Below are 27,097 nucleotides of genomic sequence, written 5' to 3' on the forward strand. Positions count from 1 at the left end.
GTCGACATCCTTGGCCAGGTCCGTGAGATATATGACTTTGACTAAGTTGAGCTGACTTTGTGTTCAGTTGAGTTGGCCTTCTGGTGGCAGTCAATATGTCGCCCAAGAAAAAGAGAGCCTCCGGCACCCGTCGCCCCGCAGCCAAACTGGGCGGGACTCGCGTCCGCAAGCTTCTCAAGCGCTGCCGACAACACCCGCAACTGGCTTCCTCACACTGACTTCCGACTCTGATCGCTTTCGGGCGTTTCTACACGATATTGGTCCTACAAACACATGCCAGATTAGCGAAACAAGAGCAAAGTTGAATGCAGAAGCAGCCAAGAAAGCCAACTTCATCAGCTTTGACCCTGCATTGCCCACCGCGCCTAAGGATACGAGCCTTCCGCCCCCAGCGCCCACAGGCGATCCTAAAGAGCCGCCGGATATGAGAACCCTTGGCGCCTGGGACAAGAACCTTGCTAACGCGAACCGCCAAAATGCGCCGTCCGAAGTTGACATCAGCTCTGACGATGTCTCCTTTGAATCAAAGACGTCCAACAAACGCAAGTCGGCTCTACGCCGTCCCAGCCATCTCATCGACCATGAAGCGTTAGACAACAGCAGAGCAAAGCGTCGGCGCACAAACAGAAAGAAAAGTGTCGCATTCGTCGCTCCGGAGGACACCTATTCTGAGGGGCCTATCAGTCCACCACCTACAGACGCCGACGAGAGGAGCGACAAGGAGAACTACTCAAACGACGACGACATGGAGGCTCCCGCAAGACCCAAGCTGAAGCTCATGTTCAGCGGCACACAACAGCCGCCGTCATCCCCACCTACCGCCACACCTGCTGCCACACCTACACTCAGATTGAGCATCGGCAATAAGGGAAAAGATGGATCAGCCAAAAAGAGGAAGAGAGAAGACAACGATGTCGGTCGTTCGGTCTCCATGGACACGCCTCTTACTGCTGGCGCCGGCAAAATCAGATTCACAAATAAGAGAGCATCTATTGCGCAGACACCCGTCACGCCAGCTATCAATCTGAAAGCCAAAGGCAAAGTACAGAAGCGGAAACTTGGAGTTGGCTATGATTCCGAATTATCAGAATCGGAGAGAGATCCTGTCATACTCGAGGGCATGATGCTACGAATGCTTCCTGGCCCGGACTGCGACTACATCAGAGATGCCATCAACAAGGGCACCATGGGCATTTCAAAAGCTCAAGGCGGAGCAGATATCAGTGTCAGAGTCCTTGACGACAGGGGTCGACGCTGCGTTGTTCGCGTCCGCCAGACTCAGTACGCTGCTAGCCTTGTCGACCTGCCATGCTTGATCGAGGGCATGAAGTCGTGGGACGGCAAGCGCTTCATAAAGAGCATCGACGTCTGTCAAATGCTACTCGTCCTTGGAAAAGTCTCTACTGATGAAGAAGCCAAAAAATATCCATTGCCTGAAGAAGTCGATCCAAAGACATATGCATACGCCCATGGCATTACTGCGCCGATGCATTGGGTTCGCAAGCGAAGATTCGATCGAACGAAACGAAAGTCAACGCACCACATCGAGGCCGTCGAGCGTCGCGTCAATCAACTTGACCAGATGGATGCCGAGGCATTTTCTACATCTTACACGATACTCGACTATGATCCCAAAGAGAGAGGCGAGGATGGCGATCAATACTCTGAATCACAGGAGGCCGAGGAGGATGAGGAGGAGGATGAAGATGAGGAAGAGGAAGAGGGCTACTTCGAATATGATCCACACCCGGAGGCGGCCCAAAGACATGTTGGCGATGATGAGGTCGACGAGTTGGAGGCTCTCATGGGTGGTGGCGATGATGAAGACGACGCAGACATTTCCATGGCCGAAGCGTCCCACGGTATCGCGAACGGCCATCATGTTGACTCCTCCGGCTTCGCTACCTCCGACGCCAACTCACCCGACGTCACTGGCTCAGCAGCGCCCACCACTGCTGCCACTCCCGCCGGCGAAGTCTCTACACCTGCTGGTCCTTCAGAAGCCGAAGGCGGAGATGACTCAGATGACGGTGATGCGGAGGACGACGACGCCGACCACGGCGAACAGAATGAGCAAGACGAAAAGAATGCCGCTACCAAGGAGCGCATCTCGACGTTGCAGACCAAGATAGATGAGCAGAGAAAGCAGTTGGAGAAGACGACTACGAATATCATCAGGAAGAGGATTGCGCAGAATATACAGAAGCTTGAGACGGAGATCTCCATGTTGAACAGGGAGCTGAACGGAGGTAAGGATGACGATGGCGAGGAGGATGGGGACGAAGATGAGGAGGAGGGCGCGGATGGTGGTGGTGACTGAGCTCAAGGGTCCTCTGATGCTGATATTGCTCCAAGCACGTTGTTGGGACATCGCTCGTGTTCTGCCAAAGCTTGGCGTCGTATTGGGCACGTTGTTAGGTACCGATAGCATTGCGATAGTCGAAGGCCTTCCGATGTCTCATACCGTCTCTCACATCACGCCGCTGCGGGTAGTCTAGGAAACGCGAACCTTTCAATGCAGAGCCCGCCCTGTTGGAATTCCCTCTTGGGTCGTGTATAGACTCATTTTACGACTGAGCGGCAGTGTGAAGACCACCGCCGCCATTCGGATTCCCGTAACAGGGCCCTCCCTGGCTAATGGTCTTCTCACAATTGCATAAGATCAGAGCTGAGGGAGAGACGATATACAGATTCGGTCATGCACTTTCGATTTTGGTAGAGAGCCTTCATTGGCGGCCTCGGAAGTCATGAACTGACTTGAGGTCTCTGTGGCACAGCGGTGTGGTCACATAGGTGCATGCTCAGACACGTTGACCTTATGCGAAGCCGGATGACAACATCTCGCCAAACCGGCTGACGATCTCTGGCGGAGCATATATCAGACCGGATGATACGATGATACCAGACCAGACCGGCTGACGCTGAGAGACCTTCAGCAGACCGAATAACTGAACTTTGCACCCGTGCAACTTGCAGGCGTCGCCAGTAGCCGTGCACAATGCCCACCTGGCATTGCCCTCCATTCTGATCGATTCCAAAGAAGTTTTGCCCCGGAGAATGATTACTCTTGCTGCACTAATTGCCTGGTCATGATTGGATGTTACACCTTCGGTGAGCCTCGGCAACTACAAGTCACCGCTAGCCGGCCGACGCTCCCTCTGCTCGCATTAGAGACACCCTGTGTCTTCCACGGATCGCTTCCGGTCCCTCACTACCTATACAGACATACCCCAAGTCTGAATCGCTTGACTTCAGAGACTCTACAGCAGTATCAGACCATCAGGACCAGTATACTGCGACCTAATCTCCGCACAATTCTAGATAACCCCATCGAGGAACCTGCGCAATAGAGCAGTGGCAAGTAAAGCAAGTCACAGAACGCTCAAGTCGCCCCGGAGCAAGTCCAATCGTCCGCCGTCTCCTGTTCGCGGATCGCATAATAAGCCAAGATGAGCAAAACATTCACCAAAGACGATGTCGCGAAGAAGAACAGCCCTGACAATGGCATGTACATGTACGTTTCTCATGCCTCTCGCTACCCCGAACGCTCCCGTTCTCCCTCCTCGCGTCATCCTGGAGACTGACATATCTGAACAGAATCGTCGATACATCAGTCTACGATGTGACGAAATTCGTCGACGAGCACCCTGGCGGCAGCAAGATCCTCAAGCGTGTAGCGGGCAAGGACGCGACCAAACAGTTCTGGAAATACCACAATGAGAGCGTGCTGAAGAAGTATGGCAGTTCGTTGAAGGTTGGCGAGGTGGGGGAGAAGGCGAAGCTGTAATTGTCGTGTATGGTGAGACGGAAGGCAGGGTGCGTGATTGGACTCTCAGGTGTTGGCATAGCAAAGGCTGCGAAGAGGCGGCGCAGATGGATGCCGGAGCGAGATCCCATTCCTTCGAAGCGCCCGTGCTGCTAAGCCACCTGGTAGGCGAGCTGAGTGAGGGAGGGCGATGGCGACAGTCCGACTGCGACAGGCATGACTGGAAGAGGACCTTGTGAGAGTGTTGCAGTCTTCAATGGCATTGATGCTGCTTCGGAGTGCAGACGCAGATGGCTAAGAAGGCGACTCGTTGACCAACGGATCGAAGTGAGCTATAGTTTCCTGGATCTTTGCTGATGGGATTGCAGGTAGACATAGAAACAATCACAAGAAGCAGTCACCAACGTACTTACCCGCGGACTTGTGTCAATGTGTTCATCGACTGAAGGCAGGTAGGAACACTCACGGTTTCTAGACATTTCTTAGAGTAGAAAGACCAAGATCAAGCCAAGACTCGACCCAGACATCGGGCCTTCATTGCAACTGCTACAGATGACTCCTACCACCCCTCTTGGGACAGACTGGGCAGAGAGACCAAGTGTAAAAAGACACAATTGCCCGCTTTTGTTACATTGAGGTTATGTACAAGGCAAGCATATGCCCGTTGGAAGATCGCCAAGTCGCTGACTGTCGCTAACAGAAGACATACCACCAGAGCCCGCCCTACCGACCGACTGCGGACTATTAAACAATAAGCAATTTCATATGCCAGTCACTATCGTTGAATGACTCCCAGAACGCCTCAGTCCCTTGCTGAATTAGCAGAATGTGCTAACTCGTGAGACGGTCATCACCCTGCTTGATTTTCGAAGCTTGCGCTTGGTCCTTTATGACATGAAAAGGAAAGTCCTCCACGTGTTGGTCGTACATAACCTTTATGTCAGATCATGTGTTCTCTCTTAGCTTCTGGGTTTGTCCCGAATCTTCAGTCCTTCTTCAGAAGCCGCGAAACCAGTCCGCTCGATTGTCCTCACTTCCTCTCGCACTGGCTGGGACACTAGGTGGCGCCTCAACTGCAAGCTGCATCTCATGATACATCAGACTGTCAACAGGTGAATAGCTGTGCCTTTCCTCGTCAATGCCCCAACTACTGCTGCTCGGAAAAACTGGCTTCTTCAGCTGCGGCGGCCCTCCAACGCCACCCAGGCCATTGTTGCCACGGCTGATGGGCCCGTTGTTGTAAATCGCAGCGTTACCACTGCTGCCGTTGCTAACAAGCGGCGGTCTGTTGTGGTTGTTCGCATGTCTGGCATTGTCGACAAACGCGTCGATGCGCACCATGTTGTTATTGTTGCCGGCATCTTGATAGAGGAACTGATGCGGATGTGGTCTTCCTGCTGTCGACGACTCGCTGCCGCGACGGGATGATGCCAAACTCGGAATACCAAGGCTCGGTGTGTACAGACCACGATCGGAGCCTGTGGCAGAAGTGACAGCCGTGCTTGTTGCATAATGCGAGGATCCTGGGCCTGGCATGTTGGGCACGTACTGAGAGAACGCACCGCGGAATGAGCTCGGGGGTGCGCGAGGGGCAGTATTGCTGCGCTTTCGGGTGTGGAAGCGCTTGATAGTAGGTGGCAATGCAGGATCATTCATCGGGTCGTAGTACTCGTTCTCGCCTTCGTACTGCTCTTGCAGGTGAGGGTACGAGTTGTCTGTCGTGAATGAGCGGATGCTTTGCTGAGGACGAGTCCCCTTGGCAATGCGAATGGAGTCACGGATGGGACGTCGCCGGAAAGAGCCTGCCAACGACGCAGGTGGTGGTGGCATCTGCGCGGTATTGTCTTCTGGAGGTGGAGGCATGGCATCGAGATCGTTCATGCCCAGAGGAGAATGAGAAAGGAATGACAGAGCTGTCAGCCAGACGAAATGCCGATCTTGCGTGAGAGCTGTGAACTTGAGCGCTCTCTGAGGTGTTAGAATGAGGATCGAGCGGTTGAAATGAGGCCCAGAGATAGATCCCTTGGGCATTGAATTATCATCCTTGACGTCCAGGACAGATTTGATGATCAGCTTCCGGCCGCTTTTGCCGCCCATCAACGCAGAACCAGACGTCGGCTGCTTGCTGCTCCACATGACTGCCCTTTCGTAAGGAGCTAGCCATACCCATCGCTTGTGCCGGACGCCATTGGTGGTCACATTCGCTGATATTTCGTCGACCGATTTACCAGTCTCCCAATTATCCTGCTTCTCACCCATGCCGAATGACTTACGTCTTCGGACATACTTGTACATCCATTCGCCAATCATAGTTTGCGCAATCGAGTCAACCACAGAAGTCTGATTGAGAAGACCAGCGTCAGAGTTTTGCTTGACGTGAGTACCACTTCTATCTCTTCGTGGTCCTGTAGCAATGGACGGTCTTGGTGCGCTGGCCTCTTGCAGCGCAGGAGGGGCATACGGGGCATTGAGAAACGAGGGCGTCTGCTCGGGCATCTGGAAAGTGGGCATTTCCGGCACAATCGAGACTCGCGAAGCAAGTGGAGGCGAACGACTTCTGCTCCGTCTTCCTTCGCCATAAGGAGAGATCGCCGGACCAGAGCGTGACTTGCGCAGAACCTGCCTCTTCAGCCTCGAAGTTCTTGTAGGAGAGGTGTTACTGCTAGCTCGAGAGCTTCGGCCGCCCTCGCTCCTTGTGATGCGAGCTGAGCTATACCTCAGAGGCACAGGGAATGGAGGTGGATTGCCGCTGTCCGCTGAGGCATTCGTAGACTGCGAGGTCGATGCGCGATGCGCGGCTGATCCACTTGAGATGAGTGCCGCTCGTCGCATGTTATTCGACCGAGCAGATGGTATCCTCTTTAGGGACTTGAGGCTGCCACTGTTGCCGCGTTGCACTATGTCTCTGTTGATCTGTTTTGTGATGTCGGACGAGAGGCTGTCTTCGGAGAGTCTCAGGTTCTCTAGAGCAGCCGCTGCACCCGCTTCAGTGGCTCGAACTTCCCCAATGTCTTCTAAGATGTCTTGAGGGACCATCTTACCCGACCTTAAGGTGAATTTGCCGGTCGGCCGCGAAAAGATGTCATCGTCTTCAAATGCTTGTTCTTCGAATTTGTCGGTCTCTTCTACATTCTCGTCTTGATAGCCCTGATACAGACTGCTAGATCGCACCGGACGAGGTAGATTTGGGCCAGCGGTGTCACCTTGGACAGCCTCCCTACTGAGTGGGCCGCTGTCATTGGAAGGTGGCATTCGTGACATTCCCACGTTCATACCAACCGTACGTTGTGCGACTGTGATTATGGGAGCCGCTGTCTTCCTGCGGGGCGGTACGACCCTCGTCGAAACGGGAGCTTTGAATGCGTTGGCAGGCGGCGCTGTCGAAGTTGGCAGTGAAGGCATTTGGGCTAGGGGAATAATGTTCCTGCGATCGACTCTGATCTCTTCTGTCTGCATTGGGGTCGAGACATAACTGCCCAGGTCTGATGGGGCAACCTGACTTCCTGCGTTTCTTGTCCGAGGCGGAAGAACGACATTGCCAGTTGCTGTAGGTGTGGTCGGACGGGAGGTTGGTGGGACGATGTTGATCAGAGGAATGTGCAACTCGCCAGATTCCGTGCTCAGGTGTTGCCAGCTTCGCGGTTTCGGACTTCTCTCAGGCAATGGGGGCGTTATAGCACCAGAATGCTCTGTTTGCGTGGCGCTAGTCTTCATCTCGACATTCTCTGCTGCGCTCTCGTGAATGATTGACAAGACATCGGACTTCTCGGGCGTCAAGGGAGGACTTGGAAGTGCTTCGACAGTCTGCACACCGGACGACACCATGATAGGACCAGTATGATTCCACGGCGCATAGGTCGAATCATAGCGCGAGTCTCTGCTGTCAGTTGGGCTTGTAGGACTACGTGCACTTGAGCCAGAGAGCCTGCCGTTGACGAGATGTAGATCCGTCGGTTTCGATGATCTTTTCATGCTTTGTGTCATGGCTTGACTCATCTGACTTTCTGTGCGAGGCCACGGCGAAGGTGGTGGTGAGAATTGCACAGCTGTGTCGACGTAACTGCTTGTTGGTCTTGCTTCAGGATCCGAATTCTCCTTGTCCTGCTCACCAAACTCTAACGGCAGGCCGAGTATCTTGCGAGCTTTGATTGACAAGCTCGATGAGGGGCGTGGATCATGCTGCTCTTCTGGCAATGCGTCAGGAGACACCCGGCCGTTTGCGTAGTCTTCAGCAAGGTGATCTTCCTCCTCCTCGTCGAATGCCAGCTCATCGGCCAAATTCAAGCCAGTTCCATTGACGAAGCTCAGGGCTGACACCCTGCCGCCAATATGGTCGCTGTGGACAGATGACGCGCTGGCCCTTCTTCCTAGTCGCGACTCCCGTTTCTTGCTGGGGCTCTCGCGGACACTATTGCGGCTGTCGCTGCGGGATCTTGTCCGCTCAGGGGAGTGTAATCTATCACTTGCATGCACATTGGCAATTTCGCTCATGATGACCTTGAGGCGACCTTCAGCAATCTGGACCTTTGTCTCCATCGCGCGCTTCTCCCCCATCCATGAGTCCTTGTCGCTGTTCCATAGTGCTTGGGTACGCTCAGCGGTGTCCTCATGGCTCTTTGCGCGTTTCTGAGATTGCTCCAGCCTTCGCTTCAACTCTGCCACTTCTTCCAGTGCTTTGTCTCGCTCGTGACCTAAGTCACTGATCGCCGACAATGTGCCACCTTCCAGCATTTGCATTTGTCGCTTGACTTCTCGCGTCTGCTTGTTACTGTTGAGTAGATTCGTGTTGAGGGCATCATTTTGTTGTTGTGATTGGTGTAGACTTTGCTCTAACCTCTCGATATCTTTTGATCTGCTCTCAAGATCTCTGCGTAGCGACAGGATCTCGGACACAAGTGAGGCATGCAAGGTCGGAGTGAATCGGCGCGGGTCGAGTGGGGAGATGGTATCGTCCAGGGCGGGATTGATGGAATCGGTGCTTCGCCGTTTGCTGGCACGATCTTCGCCCATGGGAGGCGGTGTGGTGGCGGGTGACATGTCGTCGAAGTTCGATCGAGTACTTGACGGGGTGCGGTACGGCGTGTCGGTGGGTGAAGGCAGATTGAATGCAGTCTCGACCTCCATGTCGCCCTCCGCGGCTTGAACCCCAGATAGCGCAGTTGGTAGTCCCTCAGCACGAATTACCGTGCGATTGTTTCTTCCCAGGCATGTGTGTCGTGTTGAAAGCACGTCTCGGGAGACTGCCTCAGACGAAGACCAGACCTGGATGGCGGACGTGCTGCAGTGCTGAAGATCAGGTTATGCTGTCAGACGATGTTTCCCATCGAATGTTACACGGCAGTTCGACGTGCGAGCAACAGCACACTCTCCGAACGCCTCAACAATCTGGGGTCGAGGGCAAGGTTCGCGTCGGATGATTTGAACCAGCAAGATGGATTGAGTGGACGCCTGTACTGGCGGAGCTGGGCACAACGGCCTCCTGTGTGAAGATTTGAGGGGAGTCATGCTGCGTCGCGGGTCCCGTATGGCCTGCGGAGCTCGAATAATCATGGGTGATCTTGGGATTCATGCAGGAACATGCTAGCGTCGACGTAGGTTTAGTTACAGGGGCTCGGATCGGGGCCTTCCTGAGGTCTCGTCTCCGTCCGGGCTGAAACGATTATTTTTATTGGGCGTACCATTGCTAAAGACGGCGAAAATCCAGGATCACGGCTTTTATGCGGCGGTGTTGGCGGCCCAGTGGAGATGTGAATGAACCACCGTTGTGGCCCTGCTGTCACCCCACAATGACCGACTGTGACCAGGCGCTCAGCCAGCACTCGCGTAGGGTATCATTGCCTGACGGTCAGACGCAGTCGACCATCTCACGATTTCATTTGCGTCGGTGTTGTGAATGTTGCAGTGACTGAAGTCGTGCGACTTGCAATGTCGAGTAAAGTTACCAGTTCCAGTATCTTGTTTCAGGGATCGCACGGCCTTGATTGCAGTAGTCTGGGCTTTAAAAGCTGTAGCCATATGCCCGGGATGCATAGCCCATGCAGCTCTTTGGCGAACGTTGCTGACACGGACGACACTGGCGTCCAGAGGCTTGCCGGTCTTCCAGTCGCTTCAGGGCCAAGTGTGTTTCAAGGTTGTAGTCTCGAGCGGGGCAGAGATGATCGGAAAATTCTGTCCCAATGGACCTCAATCTTAATTTCGACAAAAACTGCGGCCAAAACCTAGTGGTTATTGCTAGTCATTGTCGCTTACCAAGGAGAGTGCACAGCATCTTCGAGAGACGACATCAAGCATGTCATCGATCACGACTGCAGTGCTCAGCAAATAGTAGCATGAAGAGGAACAAGAATGTTGCGTGGGCAGGAGCGGTCGAGCTCATGCAGGTAAAGTCTATCGTGCTTCAGATCGGGAGGCACGACCTTGCTCAGAACCTGGAAGTCATCACGGACACTCCCGACATTCTTGCCAGCGGGCTTCTGCCTCGGCGGTGCTAGGGTTGCTCGATACACAGTACGCTGGACGCGAGCTTACCGCACGCAGATCGCTGTCAAATTGCTAATCAACACTATCATCAGCTCATGTGAAGATTGCTTCGAGTCCGCTTGTTCCACCACTAATCATCAGCAGACGAGATCCTCCCCCGACATACTGCATAAAGGTACGTCTGCCATGAGCTTGGGACCTTTCTGGTAACCTTGAAGCATGATATCACACACGTACGATCCATTCACCAGGCCTCCCCAATGGAACACGCAGGCTCTGGTTCTGGTCAATGTGCCTCGATATGAGCGGATCGATTGATGCAGTCTCTGGAGTAGCCCGGACACATCGTATGCATGAGAGGTCTGCGCACTGATGTTGATCCATGAACAGATTCCCTCGTTGCAGTGCGGCACTCATGGTGCTCATGGGTATGAAATAGCGCGACGCCTTCACAGCACGGACCTCGTGCCGAACTAGTCGGTACATTGGGTTCGTGTGATTTAATATCCTTGGCTGGACGTTGCAGCACCCTTTATCACTATCACATCAACGTGTGCTTGCGAATATCCTTGATCAGCATCCCCACAGACACGGTTTTCACATGCACCCAGACTTCTCGGTACCAATCTCATGACTGTTGTCTTCCGACCTCACAAATCGATTGAACAGCCTGCCTATGTATTCATTCGCTTAGCGGACCGGAACCAAAAGTGACCACGTGCATCGCTTTTTGACAGGTACGAGGCAAGTCATGGCATGAACGGCTATAATGTGTAGCACGAACACAATTCGTGATTCAACTTCGCTACTGAAGTCATTGGACCAGGATGTAGCTCTCGCGTCCCCTCCTTTCCCTGTCTTTATGCGAGTATCAGCCCGTTGTATCTGGGGCCAGACTGTTCAGATAGCTTCTCACACCCTAGGTGACTACGGGATGTTACCACGAGGAGGCCTCAAATCTTTGGTCCTACCAAGCAGACTATCGTTGCTGGAATGGTCTAACAGATGCGAAGAGTGCTCTCGTCGAGGAGATGAAGCCATGAGAAACGCATATGTGGTCGTCCAAACTGGCACTGGCACCGGGTGGGCTTTCTTCTCCGACGCCGCTGTTGACGAATCAGCAAGAATTTGATAGAGAATCTCTACTGCACTTCCCACGCATGAGAACCCCTCTGTCTCGCACATTCGGAATCTCTGTCGTCGACCTCACAGCATATGTCCGTTGGGTTCCCCGGATTTACACATCTCCATCTTGAGAGCTGGCCGTTGGCTGGCTCGGGCCTCTCACAGCATGAGAAGCTGTCTGGAAGACAAGGTGCCTCAAAGTCAAATGCAGCCGCAAGCGAAGGCCTCATTTGCCCAATTCGTCTTAAATGACGTTGGATGCCGTCGGAGCGCGAGACTACACACCTTCTTCAATTTTTACATTACAGAAAGTATGCTAATGATAAGAGACAACTGCAGGAGTCGCCGAAGAACGCTTCGATGTTCGTCCGCGTGGCATACTACAGGTAGGTCTGCTGCACGCTGATCCCGCTGCCATCGAGGACTGCCTATATATACGCCTGCTGCCCCCGGGAAGCCTTTGCGTTCCTATCTCTCACTTCTATCCACTCAATCTCACAGCACAACATCGCTCGACCGAGCAGGAACCTGTTCCGTCACAACAACACAATTCTATCTCGCAGACAATTCTGCAATATGGCAACCACCATGCGCGCTTGGCAAATGACCAAGCCCGGCCCGCCATCAGTCCTGTCCCTGGCCAGCCTTCCCATCCCTACACCTTTACCCTCCCAAGTCCTCATCCGCATCCATGCCTTCGGCCTCAACCGCTCCGAGCTCTTCACTCGTCAGGGCCACTCTCCTCCCTCTGCCGTAACGCTGCCGCGTGTTCTTGGCATCGAGGCTGTTGGGCTTGTTGCAAAACTGGGCGGAGATGTTGGAAAGGGCAAAGTCACCTTTGAGGAAGGCGAGAGAGTCGCAGTCTGTATGGGTGGGATGGGGCGATTGTTTGATGGTGGGTACGCCGAGTACACTTGTGTTGAAGCGGGCAATGTGAGGAGTCTGGGAAAGGAAGCGACTCAGCTGGGCTGGGATGTGTTGGGCGCGATGCCGGAGATGTTGCAGACTGCTTGGGGAAGTCTTGTACGTGGTCTAGGAGTTCAGGAAGGCAAAGGAGAGAGGGTGCTGATCAGAGGCGGCACAACGAGTGTGGGTCTGGCCGCTGCTGGCCTGGCAAAAGCGATGGGCTGTACTGTGGTTGGGACGTCGAGAAGGGTGGATGCAGAGACAGAGAAACTGCTGAAGGATTTTGGCGTGGATGAGGTCGTGAAAGATGATGGGGAGCTGGCCAAAGTGTTGATTGGGGAGAAGAAGGTGATGAGATGTTTGGAATTGGTCGGCACAACCACTTTGAGAGACAGCTTGCAGTGCGTTGCGGAGGGAGGCGTGTGCTGCATGACGGGCATCGTTGGGAATAGCTGGACCCTCAAGGAGTTCTCGCCGATGGCTGACATCCCATCTGGAGTCTTTCTGACCAAGTACAGTGGCGGGCCAGAGAACTTCCTGGAGATGCCACTACTTGACATGGTCAAGAATGTAGCAGAGGGTAAGATGCACGTCCCGATCGGCAAAGTCTTCAAGTTCGATGAGCTGGTCGACGCCCATGATTGATGGAGGCAAACAAGATCAGAGGGAAGGGTGTTGTCCTGATTGACTGAGCTATGTTGACTGAAGCATGTTGACTGAGCTATCTTGAGTGAAGCACGCTTACTAGCCCACATTGACTGAGCTATCTTGACTGAGCTGTGTTGACCGAGATCTATTGACTGAACCATGTCGACTGAGCTCTTTTGACTGAGCTGTGTTGAGTGAGCTATGCTGACTGAGCTACGCCAATCTCATGTCGCAGACACACAGGCACCTGAACAGCAGCCACTGGTTAACGTCACTTGTGACCTAGGATCATTTACTACGCCGATGTCTGAACAGCCCTTTACGTGACCAGGAGAACGAGCTCATGAGGTTGACGGCCTGAGCCGAGCTTGCTGATGGCATTGTGCTTGTTTACAACGGTGTTATCAGAAGCACCGGGCTGCCAGCTACCTCGAGTTTCAAGATCATAGCTTGACACCTTTGTCCCTCCCAGCAAATCGCCTCGCGACCTCCTTGAAACCCTCCTCCTCCACAGTAATCCACATATCAACCCATCCCTCTTTCTTCGCCTCTTCCGCCTTTTCCGGCGGCCATCCCTCCTCCTGCTTCCTTTCAATGTAGCAAGCTTGATATCCACAACCCTTCGCTGCCTTCAGGTCCCCAAGATGTGCCGCCACAAGACAGCACTCTTCCGGCTTGAAGCCCAACTTCTTTGCCGCTCCCAAGTAGACATCTGGATGCGGCTTGTACGCTCCGAAGTCCTCCGCACTCACAATGTGAGTATATGGTAGACTGCCATGCTTCGCCAGATCCTCAAGCAGACTCGTATTGCCATTGCTCAACGTTGCTGTAATGAAACCCTGGTCGTTCAGCTGGCCTAGACCTGCTGAGGAGTCCGGCCATGGATCGAGAAAGTGCCATATAAGTGAGAGCTTGTGAATCTCGGTTTCTGTGAATAGATCGGAGATGCCATGGTCGGAGAGAAGCTTGATCAGGCTATCCAGGTGATGTTGGTCGACAGACTTGAATGGGACGGTAGCAGACGGGGTGTAGGACCGCGTGAAGTGGTAGTAAGTGTTGCGCCAGGCTTGGGCAAAGTCTGGCCAGGAGACTATGGACGCGGCGGCGCGAGTTGCTGAGGGAAGAGATCGAGCTGATGAGTTGAGGACCTCCTCTGCGGATTTCGTTAAATGTGTGGTCACCGTGGCTCTCCAGTCTACCACCGTGCCGAAGACATCTGTGAGAAATGCTTTCGGCGGATTTGAGACGGACATGATCACGACACCGTTTGGCGCCGGAGGTTGTAGGTTTCAGACACGGGTATTGCGAATGTGTACTTCCGCGTGTAGCGTGACCTTGCTACTACTGTCATGTGCTCCCAAGTACGATGCTGGATCACGAAGTTGTTGTCACTGCCTACAAGTAACCTTCCGTGTATAATTAAAGAAGTTGCGATGACTCGGAGAATGTCCGATATCCCGAGGTCTTCAGGACTGCATTCAGTGACGTAGGGAAAAGAAGTATTCACGACGCTGCGTAGGTACTCTCCAAAAGATCAAATGGTGTGATTGTTCAGGTGTACTTCCTTACGGCTTTACGATGATCCCCAGAATCAAATCCGAAATTCCTACAGTGCCCTCCCTGACCAGGAAACCAACAATAATTTTGCCTCACTGACTGACGCTTCAGTGAGGCCCACCTTGAAATGATTGGGGCCATCAGTCAAGGACTGCCACACCTTCTGCGTCCTCCCTGTCCTAAGGACCGCTATTGAGCAGCAGTCAAGGCTCCTGGCTGATCTCTTGGGGAGAGATTACCCAGGCGACTCTGTATTTACGATTGGGCAAGGTGCAAGTTCGCCGCCCCAGCTTGCTTTTCCGCCTTCTTTGCAGCCTTGTACCACTTCGCATTCTCATCTTGATGAGCCGTACGCTTACCGCCATTGGTCTTGGCTTCATCGTTGATGCTCAAACTAGCCAAGTTGGCACCATTGGAGCCTTCGACAGGAGACGTAACAGTTGCTCCTGATAACTCCTGCTCCTCCTCATCCGTAAGTGGATCGATGGGCGGAAGAGGGCCACGAGGAATAATCAGAACATTATTCGAGCCGGGACCATATAGCTGACGGTATTTGGCTTTGATATAGCCGTGCTTGTAGGTGTCTACGTATCGCATTAGCAAGCGTCAAGAGATGACGCAACGATGAATGATAGAAGCCGACTTACCGAAGTGAGTTGTGTTCTTGAACGCTCCGCCGTTGGTCTTATCAGACTCATCCCAGTACAGTGTCCGTAGCCACCGGTAAATACGGCGATAGCCATGCCGCATCATGCGTAAGTTGCAGTTGAAGACCTGATAGTACGCCGCGTCGAACCGAGCCATGGTGGTGTAAAGGCGGACGTCGGCTTCAGTAATGTGCTCGCCGAAGAGGTAAGGTTGATGCGCTGGATCCTCCAGATGCTTCTCAAGCCGGTCCAGGGAAGCGAAAAGAGCATATAAATGTTCGTCGTACGCCTCCTGAGTCCCAGCAAACCCGACCTTGTAGACTCCGTTGTTGACCGTGTCATAAACCCACTCATTCATAGCGTCGATCTCACCACGTAGATTCTCGGGATACAATCCTCCGGCTGGCTGATTTACCTCGCGATGCTGGGGATCCAGGAAGGAGTCAAATGCTGAGTAGAACATTCGGATACTAGACAGTTCCGCTTTCGTCAGGACTGTGTCTGAAGAGCACTTGGTCTCGAACGCCCCAAGTGCTCAAAACGAAGGTCCCAAACCCGACATGATACGAGGGGGTTGCTCACATCTCAGAAGACTCATTGCTGACGATCGTCTCCAGTTTCTTGTCCCATAGAGTTGGGACGACTACTCGGCCTCGTCCTTCTTTGACGTAATCGGGATCAGCCTTGAGATAGAGTTGCTTCAGATGCGTGAAGCCGTAAAGCGGCTCGGCAGACTCAGACCCATTGCGTCCAGTAAACATCCAGCCCTCATCCGACAAATCAAAGTCTGTGAGAACAAGTTGCACAATAGGCTCGAGGGACTTGAGTGCCCGCACAATTATGGTTCGGTGCGCCTGTCAGCGGATGAGAGTCAGCCATAATAGGTGGACGGAATTGCGTACCCAGGGACAACCATAGTTGGCATAGAGCACATATCTGTTGGTGTCAAGAAGAGTGGTTGTTAGCAGCATGAAGTGGGATTTTGTCCTAGGAAGGTTGATCGTGTGATGTTATCGTGTTCGCCGCTTCTTGAGGATGCATCTTACCGGTCTCGCTCTGGCGCGAAGCGTGATCCCTCTTGAACCGAGTGCCTGAAGTGGCTCTCCGTCCTCTTGAAGTGGCCTTTCTCATCGGAGAACTTCTCTGTCGAAAACTTCGTATGCGATGTCTCCTTTCCACAGCCATCAGTCACTTCAGGGTTCATTTGCGTACACCTAGTCTCACCTCTGCCATAACTTCTCAACCCTGGGCTCAGGCGATACAGGCAACCGTACTGGCGTGGTCTTGAGTGATCGACTTCGATGGTGATTTTGACTTTACACTGATCTAGACTATTCGGAACGTGGTCCCCTGGTGGATCGAGTGTATACAATGTAGCCCTATCTTCGAAACCGATGACGCCGAAGAAACATGAACGACGTCGTAGCTTGGCAGAAATCCAGCCCCACGATCGGAGTCCGACTGTTCTTCTTGTCTTTATACCTTGTGTGACCCTTCGTTGGAAGGCCTCGTCGATAGTAATCACGTGCATTTGAAGTTATCTATGGTGTTCTCGGGCGAGAGGCATAGGTAAGCATGTATGCTTTCCAGAAGGCATGTCCTCAAATTCTTGGGCGGACCATAAAGCCGGACTGGGTAGGCGAGCGGAATGATTCCAAAATCATTTACCATACTTGAACAAAGGAACAGCATGGCTATGACGATCATGTCCGCTCACCACAGCAGCTCAACCTCTCTTTGCCTCTAGGGAGCATCGCTCAACGATATAGTATAGCCTGAAGATTACTTGTTCTTCAATGCTGGATCTGTGTGCAGCAGAAGCTTGCCTCATAGGCCTACAACAATTGCCCTACGCACGATGGCCTGTAGGCAGTCGTATCGAGAGACGATTGCCATAGCTGTCAAGGTACCGCAATTATCCGGAACGTCGTGGTCATGGAGCCGTTGACCTGCGCAGAATGTTGCCCGTGCCGAACTCATGCCATGGTCAAATGTTCCGTCAATCGACTGTGAGTGGGGAGTCCGGGTGTTGATTGCTGCAGACAAGGGCGTCTGCTCTGCTGCCTGCCCTGCGGCTCCATGACCAACCGATGATCAACAGCACTCGGTGGATCTGCAATTTCAACATGTCAGAAGAGATCGCACCCACATGCGTGACCTGATGGTAGATTCGATGCAAAGTAAGTGGCTGAAATGCAGTGTCTGAAAGACTGGCGGTGCAGCGGGCGAGATGCCAATGCTGATCCAAATCCGCTCTTCGCTGTGCTCAACAACAGCATTCGAGATGCTGGGCAGAAATTGGACTGCTCGTCTTAGACAAATGGGAAGAGTTGCCGACTCGCTGGAGGATCGTCGCGGCCAGATCTTCGGATGATCTGGGGAAGAGAGGCGATCTTTTGCAAACAAGGTATGTTGTCAAGATCTGCCACGCGAGAATGCCAGAATGGACAATCAGCCACAGCGCTGAAGAGTTGCGCTTCGGTTCGCCCTGGTGGCCAGTTGTGATGTGGGTTCGGGATTGACATTGCGTCTTCCAGCTGCGAGGCGTCGCGGAGCGAAGCGGACGATAGCTCTGTGGTGCCAATTTCGTGATGCATGCAAGACAGACAACTCCAACACCAACAACAACAACAACAACAATCAGTTTGAGTTCCACCTACCGGCGCGGTCCTGCTTGGGCTGCATTTGAAGGCTGCGAAAGCATGGGGATGACTGATCCGCAAATCAACGACCTCGTGTATGCGACCCGATTCAGAAGACAGCGACTCGTAATGTCGGATTGCCTATGAGAGGTCGAACCTTATGTGTGGCGCATGTCTGTGCTGAAATCAGTATGGCAGGAAGAACAGCCACCCACGGCGTTGCGTATAAGACGGTACGACTCGTGGCCTACAGATAAGCATAACACACGCACAGTACAAACGACCGGCACCCAATGTCGCAGGTGCTGACTAGCTGCGGAATGGCAGGTCTTATTGCCTGATGACTACAGGAAGAACGTCGACTTGGCCTGAGCCAGAGCCTCCATGCATGAACATGGGATCCTCCTTGCTGCGCAGATATAGCCGTCTGCCATATCCGGAGCACAAATGCCCATTGTCAGCAGCGGCAACGTGCGCTTGAAACATCCGAAGGTGTCATCTCGAACCGTTGACTGGCCGATAAAGAGCACAAGTTCGGAAGTGGGGTATAAACGAACTTGGGTCAGACTTCGAGAAACAGACGTCGACTTCCTAGCAGACGCGCTATGAGAAAAGTGACAGACGTGTGGTGACAGAAGCGACGACGTGTGTTCCCCGACGGCCGCATTGGCAGGCTAAATCCCGTTGGCCCTTAGCACTTGTGGTCAGAGGTCGTTAATTATATGAGGCCGGGACATAGCGAGATATAACATCGTAGCACTGTAACTCGAGCACTGATAAAGAGGCGAGCCTGTGCTGCTTTCGGCTTGTATGGTGCATCGACTGGCTCTCGGGAGAAGCAAAGTGCAACGTTGGATGCTGATAGTGGACTCGGATGGGTCGCCCTGAAGGTTGTGGCTTGCATGTTGATGGGTTGTCAGTTGGTTTGGCTGTTCCAGCGAGAAAAACATGGCCGCAGGGATGCTGGTGGAGGAAGTCGACCCTAACCAACAGCCACTCTCTATGGGCGTGCTAGGTGTAGACTCAGTGTAGCCGGTGCCCAGGGAAGACTTCGTTAGTGCCGTTGGTGCCGTCTTCTTCCCAGTAGTCGGGCTCAGTCGGGTTGACTAGGGACGCTTCCCCCGTTGTTAGTCGATCTCTACCTTGCAGCTAACATGTGGATAGGGAGAGAGGACCACAAAATACTCGGTCGCTGAAGGCGTGGTTGAGGATGGAATATAGTCGAGGTTCTCGGTCCGGACTTCCTTTGCTTTTGCCGGCAGGAGTCCTCGCTTGCGGGTTGTATCGATATATATCGAGTCTGTGCTAGCAGTTGGCAGACAACAGGCACAGTACACTGTACAGTACCTGGACGGGACCCCTGCGCCGGCAGCGAAAAGAGACTTGTTCGTCTGCTTTAATTTTCTCCCACACATCCCCCCACGGCCCGAATCGAAGGTTGAGGGCCTGCATCAAGAGTAAAGTTTCAATTTGTCTAGCACTGGCAACTGCGACCTTCTCTCAGAACAGTCCTCAAGGACTTGCCCGAGCCAGACTCTCAGATCGACGAGCAGTCGCAGATATTCACCCCACGGTTCCTCTCATAAGCGACTTCCCCCAGCGTACCCAGGGCCGCGACTTATTAGAGTACTGTGGTCGACAGAAACTTCAACCTTTCACACGGACGATCTTCATTCACGGCCTACAGTTTTGCTCCTCGTTCTCCAAACACTGCTGCCCGACCTGTCGATCGCCCAGATTGCGGAATTGCAAAAGCAAGCGGCTCAAGGGACCTGCAGAAAAGCACCATACTCCTCCCCAGCCAACTCACTCAAGTTGTGCGATATTCGGTGCAGGTACATAGCACACAAGCATACCTCCGTACGCGATACAGGCTGCATTTGGCATCATACCACGTGGAGCTTGGACCTGCCAGATCAGACACAGGCTCTAGCCAAAAGTCAAACCGCGTGCGCCAGTCCCTCAGTCTCTGCAGAGACCGCCGGCAAGCCAAATAACATCCGCCGCATTCGAAGCCTAGACCTCACCCCGCCTCAGACCTCATAATTCTCACCAAAAATACAATCGATCCAAAGGTGTCCTCCTCACTATCCTTGTTGGCTTTTTTGGAGGAAATAGGACGGCCATTGGGAGGTCTCTATACTGGTGAGAAGGTAGGCGCAAAGCGAGATGGCGGGTCGAATGACCTTGTACAAACTGGTGAGTTGCATATGGTCTCTACGTATTCTTATTTTCTAATCCACTGCAGGTGGTCCTAGGGGACGGAGGCGTGGGCAAGACAGCTTTGACCATCCAGGTGAGTCCCCGCCGTGACAGCACAGGCATCCAGAGCAACGCATAAGTTGACCATTTACAGCTATGTCTGAACCATTTTGTTGAGACTTATGACCCGACCATTGAGGACTCCTATCGAAAGCAAGTCTCTATCGACCAGCAGTCCTGCATGCTCGAAGTCCTTGATACGGCCGGACAAGAAGAATACACAGCGTTGCGAGATCAATGGATAAGAGATGGTGAAGGATTCATACTAGTCTACTCGATTACATCAAGGAATTCGTTCACTCGGATACAGAAGTTTCACAACCAAGTTCAGCGAGTCAAAGAGTCGGGCAATCCAAACTCGCCAACAGGGACATCGTATCTCCCTGCTCAGATGAATTCGGCTCCTACATATTCTGGTCCTGTGCCTGTCATGTTGGTCGGTAACAAGAGCGACAAACACCACGAAAGAGAAGTCTCCTCGCAGGAAGGCCAGGCCTTAGCCCGTGAATTGGGCTGCGAGTTCGTCGAGGCCTCGGCAAAGAACTGTATCAATGTCGAAAAGGCTTTCTTTGATGTTGTCAGGCAACTACGGAGACAGCGCCAGTCACCCTCCGCGGCGAAGCAAATGGGGCCCGCTAAGATGGCGCCAGGGTCTGGTATGAACCATCAGTCGACAGGAACTGGATTTTACGATGCGAACAAGCCGCCGAGGATATACCGCGACAAGAAGGACCGTCGAAAATGTACAATCTTGTGAAGGCAATGAATTTACAAATTTCCGGGTTTCTTTGCGAAAAAAACCTCTCAGCCATGGCACCTGCCATCTTTATGCAAGAGCCGACGAGAAGTTACGCGGCTCCGGGCCATGCGTCGCCTATTGCGCATTGACCAGGTATGCAGATCCGCCGGGAAAAGCTGGCCAGACTCAATCCACTCAGTCGCACAGCATGATGAGCATTAGCGGGCGCAGGAACCAACGCTCCCACTAAGCTGCTTTAAGCGCGCGGCGAGGCCGATCCGTGTGCGCATAGTTGAATATAGGCAACTTCGAGCGAGCCACGACCTGTTTCGACTCCCTCCTCGGCACCACATCGGACTCATCATCACCATGCGGCAAGGCCGAGCAATAAGGAGTCGATCACCGGCATCGCCCTTCACATCTCCTACAGCCTCGTGGTCGACGTCTGCTCGGGGAGACCTGGCCATGAGGAACGGCATGAGTCGGTAGCCTGGCAGATTCTTCAGCCAATTGTACCAGCCATGCGGCTCAGCCTGCATGTTTCATCCGAAACCCGGAATGAGCAATGCCGTAGCCTCAGGCATCTCAAGGTGCTCGTATCTGGGCCGTTGTTCGATGCTTGAGGACGAACGAAGGGCGACAGTACAAGGGACGGTCGTTCAGACCAGGTCATTGGTAATGATGGCGGTGCAACCCCCTCTTACGGAGAAGAAAGCGACTGGCCAGGAAGCTGTTACTGCTGAATTGAGGCAGGTCCGAGTCAAGTCGAGACGAGAGCTCGGGGGCTCATTTCGGTGCCAGATCCAGAGGCAATGTATCTACCTGGGATATAGAAACGAGGGCATATAGACAAAGATGAACAGCTTCATCTTCACACCAAAGAGTCTCTACCATATGTTCGCTTTGCCCCATCGCTCGTCAATTCCCTGCAACGACAAGCTCTTGGTCGCTGTCAACAGATCCACCGCCTTTGCCTCCTGTCGAAATCCCGATCAGAGCAGCCTACATCCCTCCCACCGCCTTCTGCCATCGCCCAGTTCCGAGTGCGTGCTATGGCCAGCTCGGCAGTTCTTCTTCTGGCTTGCCTGGCAGCGTTTGCTGCACTTCTACTTGGCGGCTTCTCGATATTTGGTGTGGGCCGCTACCTGACAAAGGTGGCACGTCAAAGCAGGGAGGAGATGGATGAGCGGCTTGAGCGGCGGATGGATGATGGCGATGACGGCTAGTATGACTACTTCGAGGCGGCGTATACAAGGCTCGGTTGGATGAAGTCGAAGTCGCCTCCTGGGTTGGGAGGCATAAGAGCTGTAGTTCTGGAAGACCTTGACAGGGAGGGAGGGAATAGGGCTGTGGTGATGGAGCGGAGGAGTCGAGGTGAGTTTGAAGACGAGAGCGCGATACCTCTCTTAGAACGGGATGAGGCATCAGGGATTGAAGGGGAATTGTACATTGATTTCGTGCTTTCCTGGCGTGTTGTGGTGGAAGGCTTTCTATGGCGCTGTTGTGGGTAGGCGACATCATTCAAAGGCTTTCTTCTCCCCAGGCCGACGCGGAAATCAAGTTCAACGTTCATACCGAGCGGTTCGCTTCGTCCGCGGTTTGCGAAGCCTTGCACAAGTGAAGGGCCATTCACACTATGCTCTTTCCACCCCGTGAAACCCCAGATTTCTTGTTTAGCCAGTGTCCTCCACCTCTCTTGCTACCTCCGCCTCGATTGCCACCACCATAGCCACCGCCACCAGCAGTACCAGTAACACCTCCTCTATCATTGCCGTCATCCTCACCACCACCCTCCCTTGGCCGCCTCGGCCGTTTAGGGCTATTAGCGATATCGCTCTTCAAACATCCCACCACACTCCGCATCGTCTCCTTCTCCATCTCCAGCGCCTTGATCCGCGCCTCTAGCTCGGCGATCTTCAGGTCTTTGGTCTGCAGTGCCGCGCGAGCGATGTCTCGGCCCTTGGCGGTGCCGCTTGCACGAAGCTCGTGGGTGTTGAGCAGAGCGGTGATTTCGGTTGTAAGGGATGGGGTCGGTCTGAGTGGTTGTAGGATCGTAAGTACTGATTGGGCAAGGGGCCCGGGTCTGCAGCGGCTGTAGCGGCGGTGATTGGGGTCGACGGAGGTCCTAGAATCTTGCTTGTTGTGCTGCTAGGAATGTCGTTGAGGCTTGGAGGTGCCTTCTTGCTCGTAGCTGGCGTGCTGTAGACTTCGGATGGGTCCTCATCCTGGACTGGCAAGGTCACGGACGACGCGTGGGAGTTCTCAGATATGGTGCGCTTTTTACTGGGTGAATCGTCGTAGCTCGTACGGGCGGCTTTGTGTGGAGTCTCGAACTCGTCGAGCGCCTCAGCTAGATCTTCGTCATCAACGGACCAGTCGTCGAAGTCATTTCCTGGCGAGGACGAAGGTGGTTCTATTGCTTCCAGCCTAGGGGGACTCTTAGTCTTGGTGGAGGGTGTGGGGATCTGGTGAGCCGGCAACTTGGTCTGCTTGGCTGGTGTGCCTATGTTCTTTGGCGGACGTATGTCTGCTGGCTCAGTGCGCGAGTTGGAAAGTACCGCGCCTTCCTCGCGGACCTTGGCCTCGTCCTCCCATAGAAAGAACTTGCATCGTTTCGGTTGTGGCTTTTGGCAGGTGTAGAACCAGCGTCCGTGGTTCTTGCCGCCGTTTTTGGTTTGGAACTTGTCGGCAGGCATGCGCGGGTCGCAGTCGCAATGCCAGACACTATTCGAGAAAAGTCCGCGTCGCATTGTGTGCCCGTTCTTGGTCACGTAGCGGCTAGCCATATCGGTGGCTGGCATAAAGAGGTCCAGCAATGCGCCGGGCGTGGCGAAGGTCACATGGTCATCTCGCTGATCAGGTAGATTGGACGGACGTGCTGTCCATCACGAGTTCAGCATCACTGGCACTTGCCGAGGCGTGAGAACCAGGTCGTCGCGGGCAGTCAACGTCGCTGTTGCCTACGTCAGGTTCACCTGAAGTTCCAGCCTGAGGTTGTTTGGGATGACGCAGGTGTTGGTCACCGTACCGCGGTTTAATTTCGGTAATTTCACGTAGGGGAGGACAACGACGTTCGCGACTCGAGCGTGTCGTCGCTGCTGACTCCTCGTCGACGACACTAAGGAACGATTTGACCCTTAGTAACGTTGCGTCTGACCATAGTGCGGGCCCCTACTGCCGTGTGGTAGCATCCATTGAGGCAGCGGACCTCACGCGACTGCCAGAGTCCGTCTCAACAAATCTCCAACGCGACGATGCGCAGGCAGTTAACAATACGGCCTGACCGATAGCACTCGAAAAACATCGAACATGGCGCCGACCGGAGGAGGCAATGTGAAGGTGGTGGTGCGTGTGCGGCCGTTCAATAAGCGTGAAATCGAGCGAAATGCCGCCTGTGTGGTGCAGATGCAAGGTGCGCAGACCGTCCTGTCACCGCCGCCAGACGCAGATGCGAAAAAGGGCAGTAAAGGCATATACGACGGCAACAAGACCTTCAAGTTCGACAAGTCATACTGGTCCTTCGACAAGAATGACAAGCACTTTGCGGGCCAGGACAATCTATTCGGCGACTTGGGAACACCACTACTGGACAACGCTTTCGGAGGGTACAACAATTGTATATTCGCGTATGGACAGACAGGTTCGGGCAAGTCATACAGTATGATGGGCTACGGCGATGAGGCTGGTGTGATACCGCGTATTTGTCGAAACATGTTCGAGCGGATCGACCAGATTCAGAATGATCCGAACCTGAAATGCACAGTTGAAGTGTCGTACCTCGAAATTTACAACGAGCGTGTTCGGGATCTGCTTAATCCGAAGACTAAGGGTAATCTCAAAGTGCGAGAGCATCCTTCGACTGGTCCATACGTCGAAGATCTGGCAAAGCTGGCAGTGCGGTCGTTCCCAGAGATTGAGAACCTAATGGACGAGGGCAACAAGGCCCGAACAGTTGCCGCAACCAACATGAACGAGACCTCATCTCGATCTCATGCAGTTTTCACCTTGACTCTGACACAGAAACGCCATGATATCGAAACCAATATGGACACCGAGAAGGTTGCCAAGATCAGTCTGGTCGATCTGGCAGGCTCAGAGCGTGCTACATCTACTGGTGCAACAGGGGCTCGCCTGAAAGAGGGTGCCGAAATCAACAGATCTCTATCTACCCTAGGTCGAGTCATAGCTGCCCTGGCTGATCTCTCATCTGGAAAAGCGAAGACGGTCAAGGTGCCGTACAGAGACTCGGTCTTGACTTGGCTGTTAAAGGACTCGCTCGGTGGCAACAGTATGACTGCCATGATTGCAGCCATCTCGCCCGCAGACATCAACTTCGAGGAGACTCTGAGCACACTGAGGTACGCCGACTCCGCCAAACGCATCAAGAATCATGCTGTGGTCAACGAAGATCCGAACGCACGCATGATCAGGGAACTCAAAGAAGAGCTTGCTCAACTTCGAAGCAAGCTGGCTGGTGGGGCTGGATCCGGTCCCGGAGAAGCTTCGTATCCTGAAGGGACACCACTCGACCAGCAGTTCGTCACTATCACGCAAGCAGACGGGTCAACGAAACAGGTCAGCAAGGCGGAGATCATGGAGCAGCTCGGCCAGAGTGAGAAGCTGTACAAGGATCTCAACGAGACGTGGGAAGAGAAGCTGCTCAAGACAGAGGCCATCCATAAGGAGCGCGAAGCAGCTCTTGAAGAGCTCGGCATCAGCATTGAGCACGGCAATGTCGGTATGAGCACTCCCAAGAAGATGCCTCATTTGGTCAACCTCAGTGACGACCCACTTCTCGCGGAATGTCTAGTGTACAATCTGAAGCCAGGCATCACGACAGTTGGCAACGTTGACGCGTCAGAAAGCTCAGAGATACGGCTGAACGGCTCCAAGATATTAGCGCACCACTGCAAGCTTGAGCATGCCGATAACATCGTCACTGTGGTCCCTGCTGATGGTGCTGCCGTTATGGTCAATGGAAAACGGGTGGACAAGCCCACCAGATTAAGAAGTGGTCATCGACTCATTCTTGGCGACTTCCATATCTTCCGCTTCAATAATCCGCTGGAGCAAAGGCCGAGCGTGCTGAGAGAAGTCTACTGAGACACTCTGTGACAGCAGCTCAGTTGGGCTCGCCAACACCCTTCCGTCCTGGCCACGAGCGGACGTATAGTAAGGCTGGCTCGGACATCGATGCCGATTCCAGTAGAGCCGAGTCACCTATGCCAGGCCACCGAGAATCTGACTGGTCTTTCGCACGACGAGAGGCTGCCAACGCACTCTTTGGGACTGGAGAGAAAATCAACCAAATGACTGATGATCAGCTGGATGCGTTGTTTGAGAACATCCAGAGAGCTCGGGAAGAACGTAGGGGGCGTCCGATTCTTTCTGACAACGAAGACGATTCAGATGAGTTCAGCTCCTTTCTTGTTAGAGACAAGTACATGTCTGGCGGTACCATGGACAATTTCTCGTTGGACACTGCCCTCACTATGCCTGGTACACCTTCGTTATCAGACGTCACAGACCAAGACGGCGAACTCACGCTCAAAGCCAACCAGCTTCATATGCCGGACAAGCTAGATGTGCAACACGCACAATTCGAAGGAGGACTCGAAGCACAACAGTCGCCGGGGATCTCAGATCTTGTTCAAGAGGAGCAGGCAGCAAAGATGCGACAGGAACTCGAGCGCCAAAAGCAAGAGTTTGAAGAAGAGCTTCGTAAACAAAAAGAGGAGTTTGAAGACCAGAAGCGCAAGTGGGAGATCGAAAAGCGTGCCGGGCGACCTCCAGAGCTTACTGCGGCAGAGAAGTCGACCGCTCGACTGGTCGTGGACAAATGGCAGCAGCGGAAAAATGTTGCCATCGCAGAAAACATCCTGCAATATGCTGGCCTGCTCAAGGAAGCCCAAGTGATGAGCAGACTTCTTGAACAGGAAACCGTCTTCCAGTTCGCCATACTTGATGCCGGCGAGGATCACGGATCGTCATACGATCTGATCCTTTCTGACATCTCTGGGAATGAAGACGTGGCACTGCAAGATGCCCGGAAGCCCTGTCTCGCGGTCAGAGTAATCGATCATCAATTTTCCAGCATTCATCTGTGGTCCATCGAGAAGCTGCAGCAGCGCCTGGCAAAGATGCGCCAAATGTACCACTACAAAGATCAGCCAGACTACATACAGCACTTCCGCCTCGACAATCCCTTCCGAAATACGGATCAGCACTGTACTCGTTGATTGGCGACGGCAGCATTCCTCTGACGGCTGTCTTTGAGACGAGGGTTCAGGACTTCAGCCTCGACATCGTCTCGCCCTTCACTAAA

The 27,097-nt window shown here is 53.5% G+C and overlaps 8 protein-coding genes across 8 annotated transcripts; 5 read left to right on the plus strand and 3 right to left on the minus strand.

The window, feature by feature from the left end:
• Positions 1–95: 95 nt before the first annotated feature.
• Positions 96–2,320, plus strand: AB675_2672 (Transcription initiation factor TFIID subunit 7; the record flags this gene model as incomplete). The annotated part of the gene is made up of 2 exons (XM_018142664.1): positions 96–161; positions 281–2,320. The coding sequence occupies 2 exons, from the start codon at positions 96–98 to the stop codon at positions 2,318–2,320; spliced, it is 2,106 nt and encodes a 701-aa protein (XP_018004969.1).
• Positions 2,321–3,449: 1,129 nt separating this feature from the next.
• AB675_2673 (putative cytochrome b5) lies at positions 3,450–3,787 on the plus strand (the record flags this gene model as incomplete). Its single annotated transcript, XM_018142665.1, has 2 exons — positions 3,450–3,514; positions 3,598–3,787. The coding sequence occupies 2 exons, from the start codon at positions 3,450–3,452 to the stop codon at positions 3,785–3,787; spliced, it is 255 nt and encodes an 84-aa protein (XP_018005228.1).
• Positions 3,788–4,762: 975 nt separating this feature from the next.
• On the minus strand, positions 4,763–8,890 carry AB675_2674 (Anucleate primary sterigmata protein A; the record flags this gene model as incomplete). Its single annotated transcript, XM_018142666.1, has 1 exon — positions 4,763–8,890. The coding sequence occupies one exon, from the start codon at positions 8,888–8,890 to the stop codon at positions 4,763–4,765; it is 4,128 nt and encodes a 1,375-aa protein (XP_018005251.1).
• Positions 8,891–11,947: 3,057 nt separating this feature from the next.
• On the plus strand, positions 11,948–12,922 carry AB675_2675 (Quinone oxido; the record flags this gene model as incomplete). Its single annotated transcript, XM_018142667.1, has 1 exon — positions 11,948–12,922. One exon carries the CDS (start codon positions 11,948–11,950, stop codon positions 12,920–12,922), a length of 975 nt encoding a protein of 324 aa, XP_018004804.1.
• Positions 12,923–13,368: 446 nt separating this feature from the next.
• Positions 13,369–14,178, minus strand: AB675_2676 ((S)-2-haloacid dehalogenase 1; the record flags this gene model as incomplete). The annotated part of the gene is made up of 1 exon (XM_018142668.1): positions 13,369–14,178. The coding sequence occupies one exon, from the start codon at positions 14,176–14,178 to the stop codon at positions 13,369–13,371; it is 810 nt and encodes a 269-aa protein (XP_018005187.1).
• Positions 14,179–19,940: 5,762 nt separating this feature from the next.
• Positions 19,941–20,790, plus strand: AB675_2678 (Protein ras-2; the record flags this gene model as incomplete). Its single annotated transcript, XM_018142669.1, has 3 exons — positions 19,941–19,970; positions 20,020–20,067; positions 20,128–20,790. The coding sequence occupies 3 exons, from the start codon at positions 19,941–19,943 to the stop codon at positions 20,788–20,790; spliced, it is 741 nt and encodes a 246-aa protein (XP_018004817.1).
• Positions 20,791–22,401: 1,611 nt separating this feature from the next.
• On the minus strand, positions 22,402–23,558 carry AB675_2679 (uncharacterized protein; the record flags this gene model as incomplete). Its single annotated transcript, XM_018142670.1, has 2 exons — positions 22,402–22,807; positions 22,834–23,558. The coding sequence occupies 2 exons, from the start codon at positions 23,556–23,558 to the stop codon at positions 22,402–22,404; spliced, it is 1,131 nt and encodes a 376-aa protein (XP_018004927.1).
• A 523-nt stretch (positions 23,559–24,081) lies between these two features.
• AB675_2680 (Kinesin-like protein KIF1C) lies at positions 24,082–27,011 on the plus strand (the record flags this gene model as incomplete). Its single annotated transcript, XM_018142672.1, has 2 exons — positions 24,082–25,854; positions 25,899–27,011. 2 exons carry the CDS (start codon positions 24,082–24,084, stop codon positions 27,009–27,011), a joined length of 2,886 nt encoding a protein of 961 aa, XP_018005286.1.
• Between the last annotated feature and the right edge of the window lie 86 nt (positions 27,012–27,097).

This window comes from Cyphellophora attinorum (assembly GCF_001299255.1).
Source record: "Cyphellophora attinorum strain CBS 131958 chromosome Unknown Contig2, whole genome shotgun sequence".
NCBI classification, from domain to species: domain Eukaryota; kingdom Fungi; phylum Ascomycota; class Eurotiomycetes; order Chaetothyriales; family Cyphellophoraceae; genus Cyphellophora; species Cyphellophora attinorum.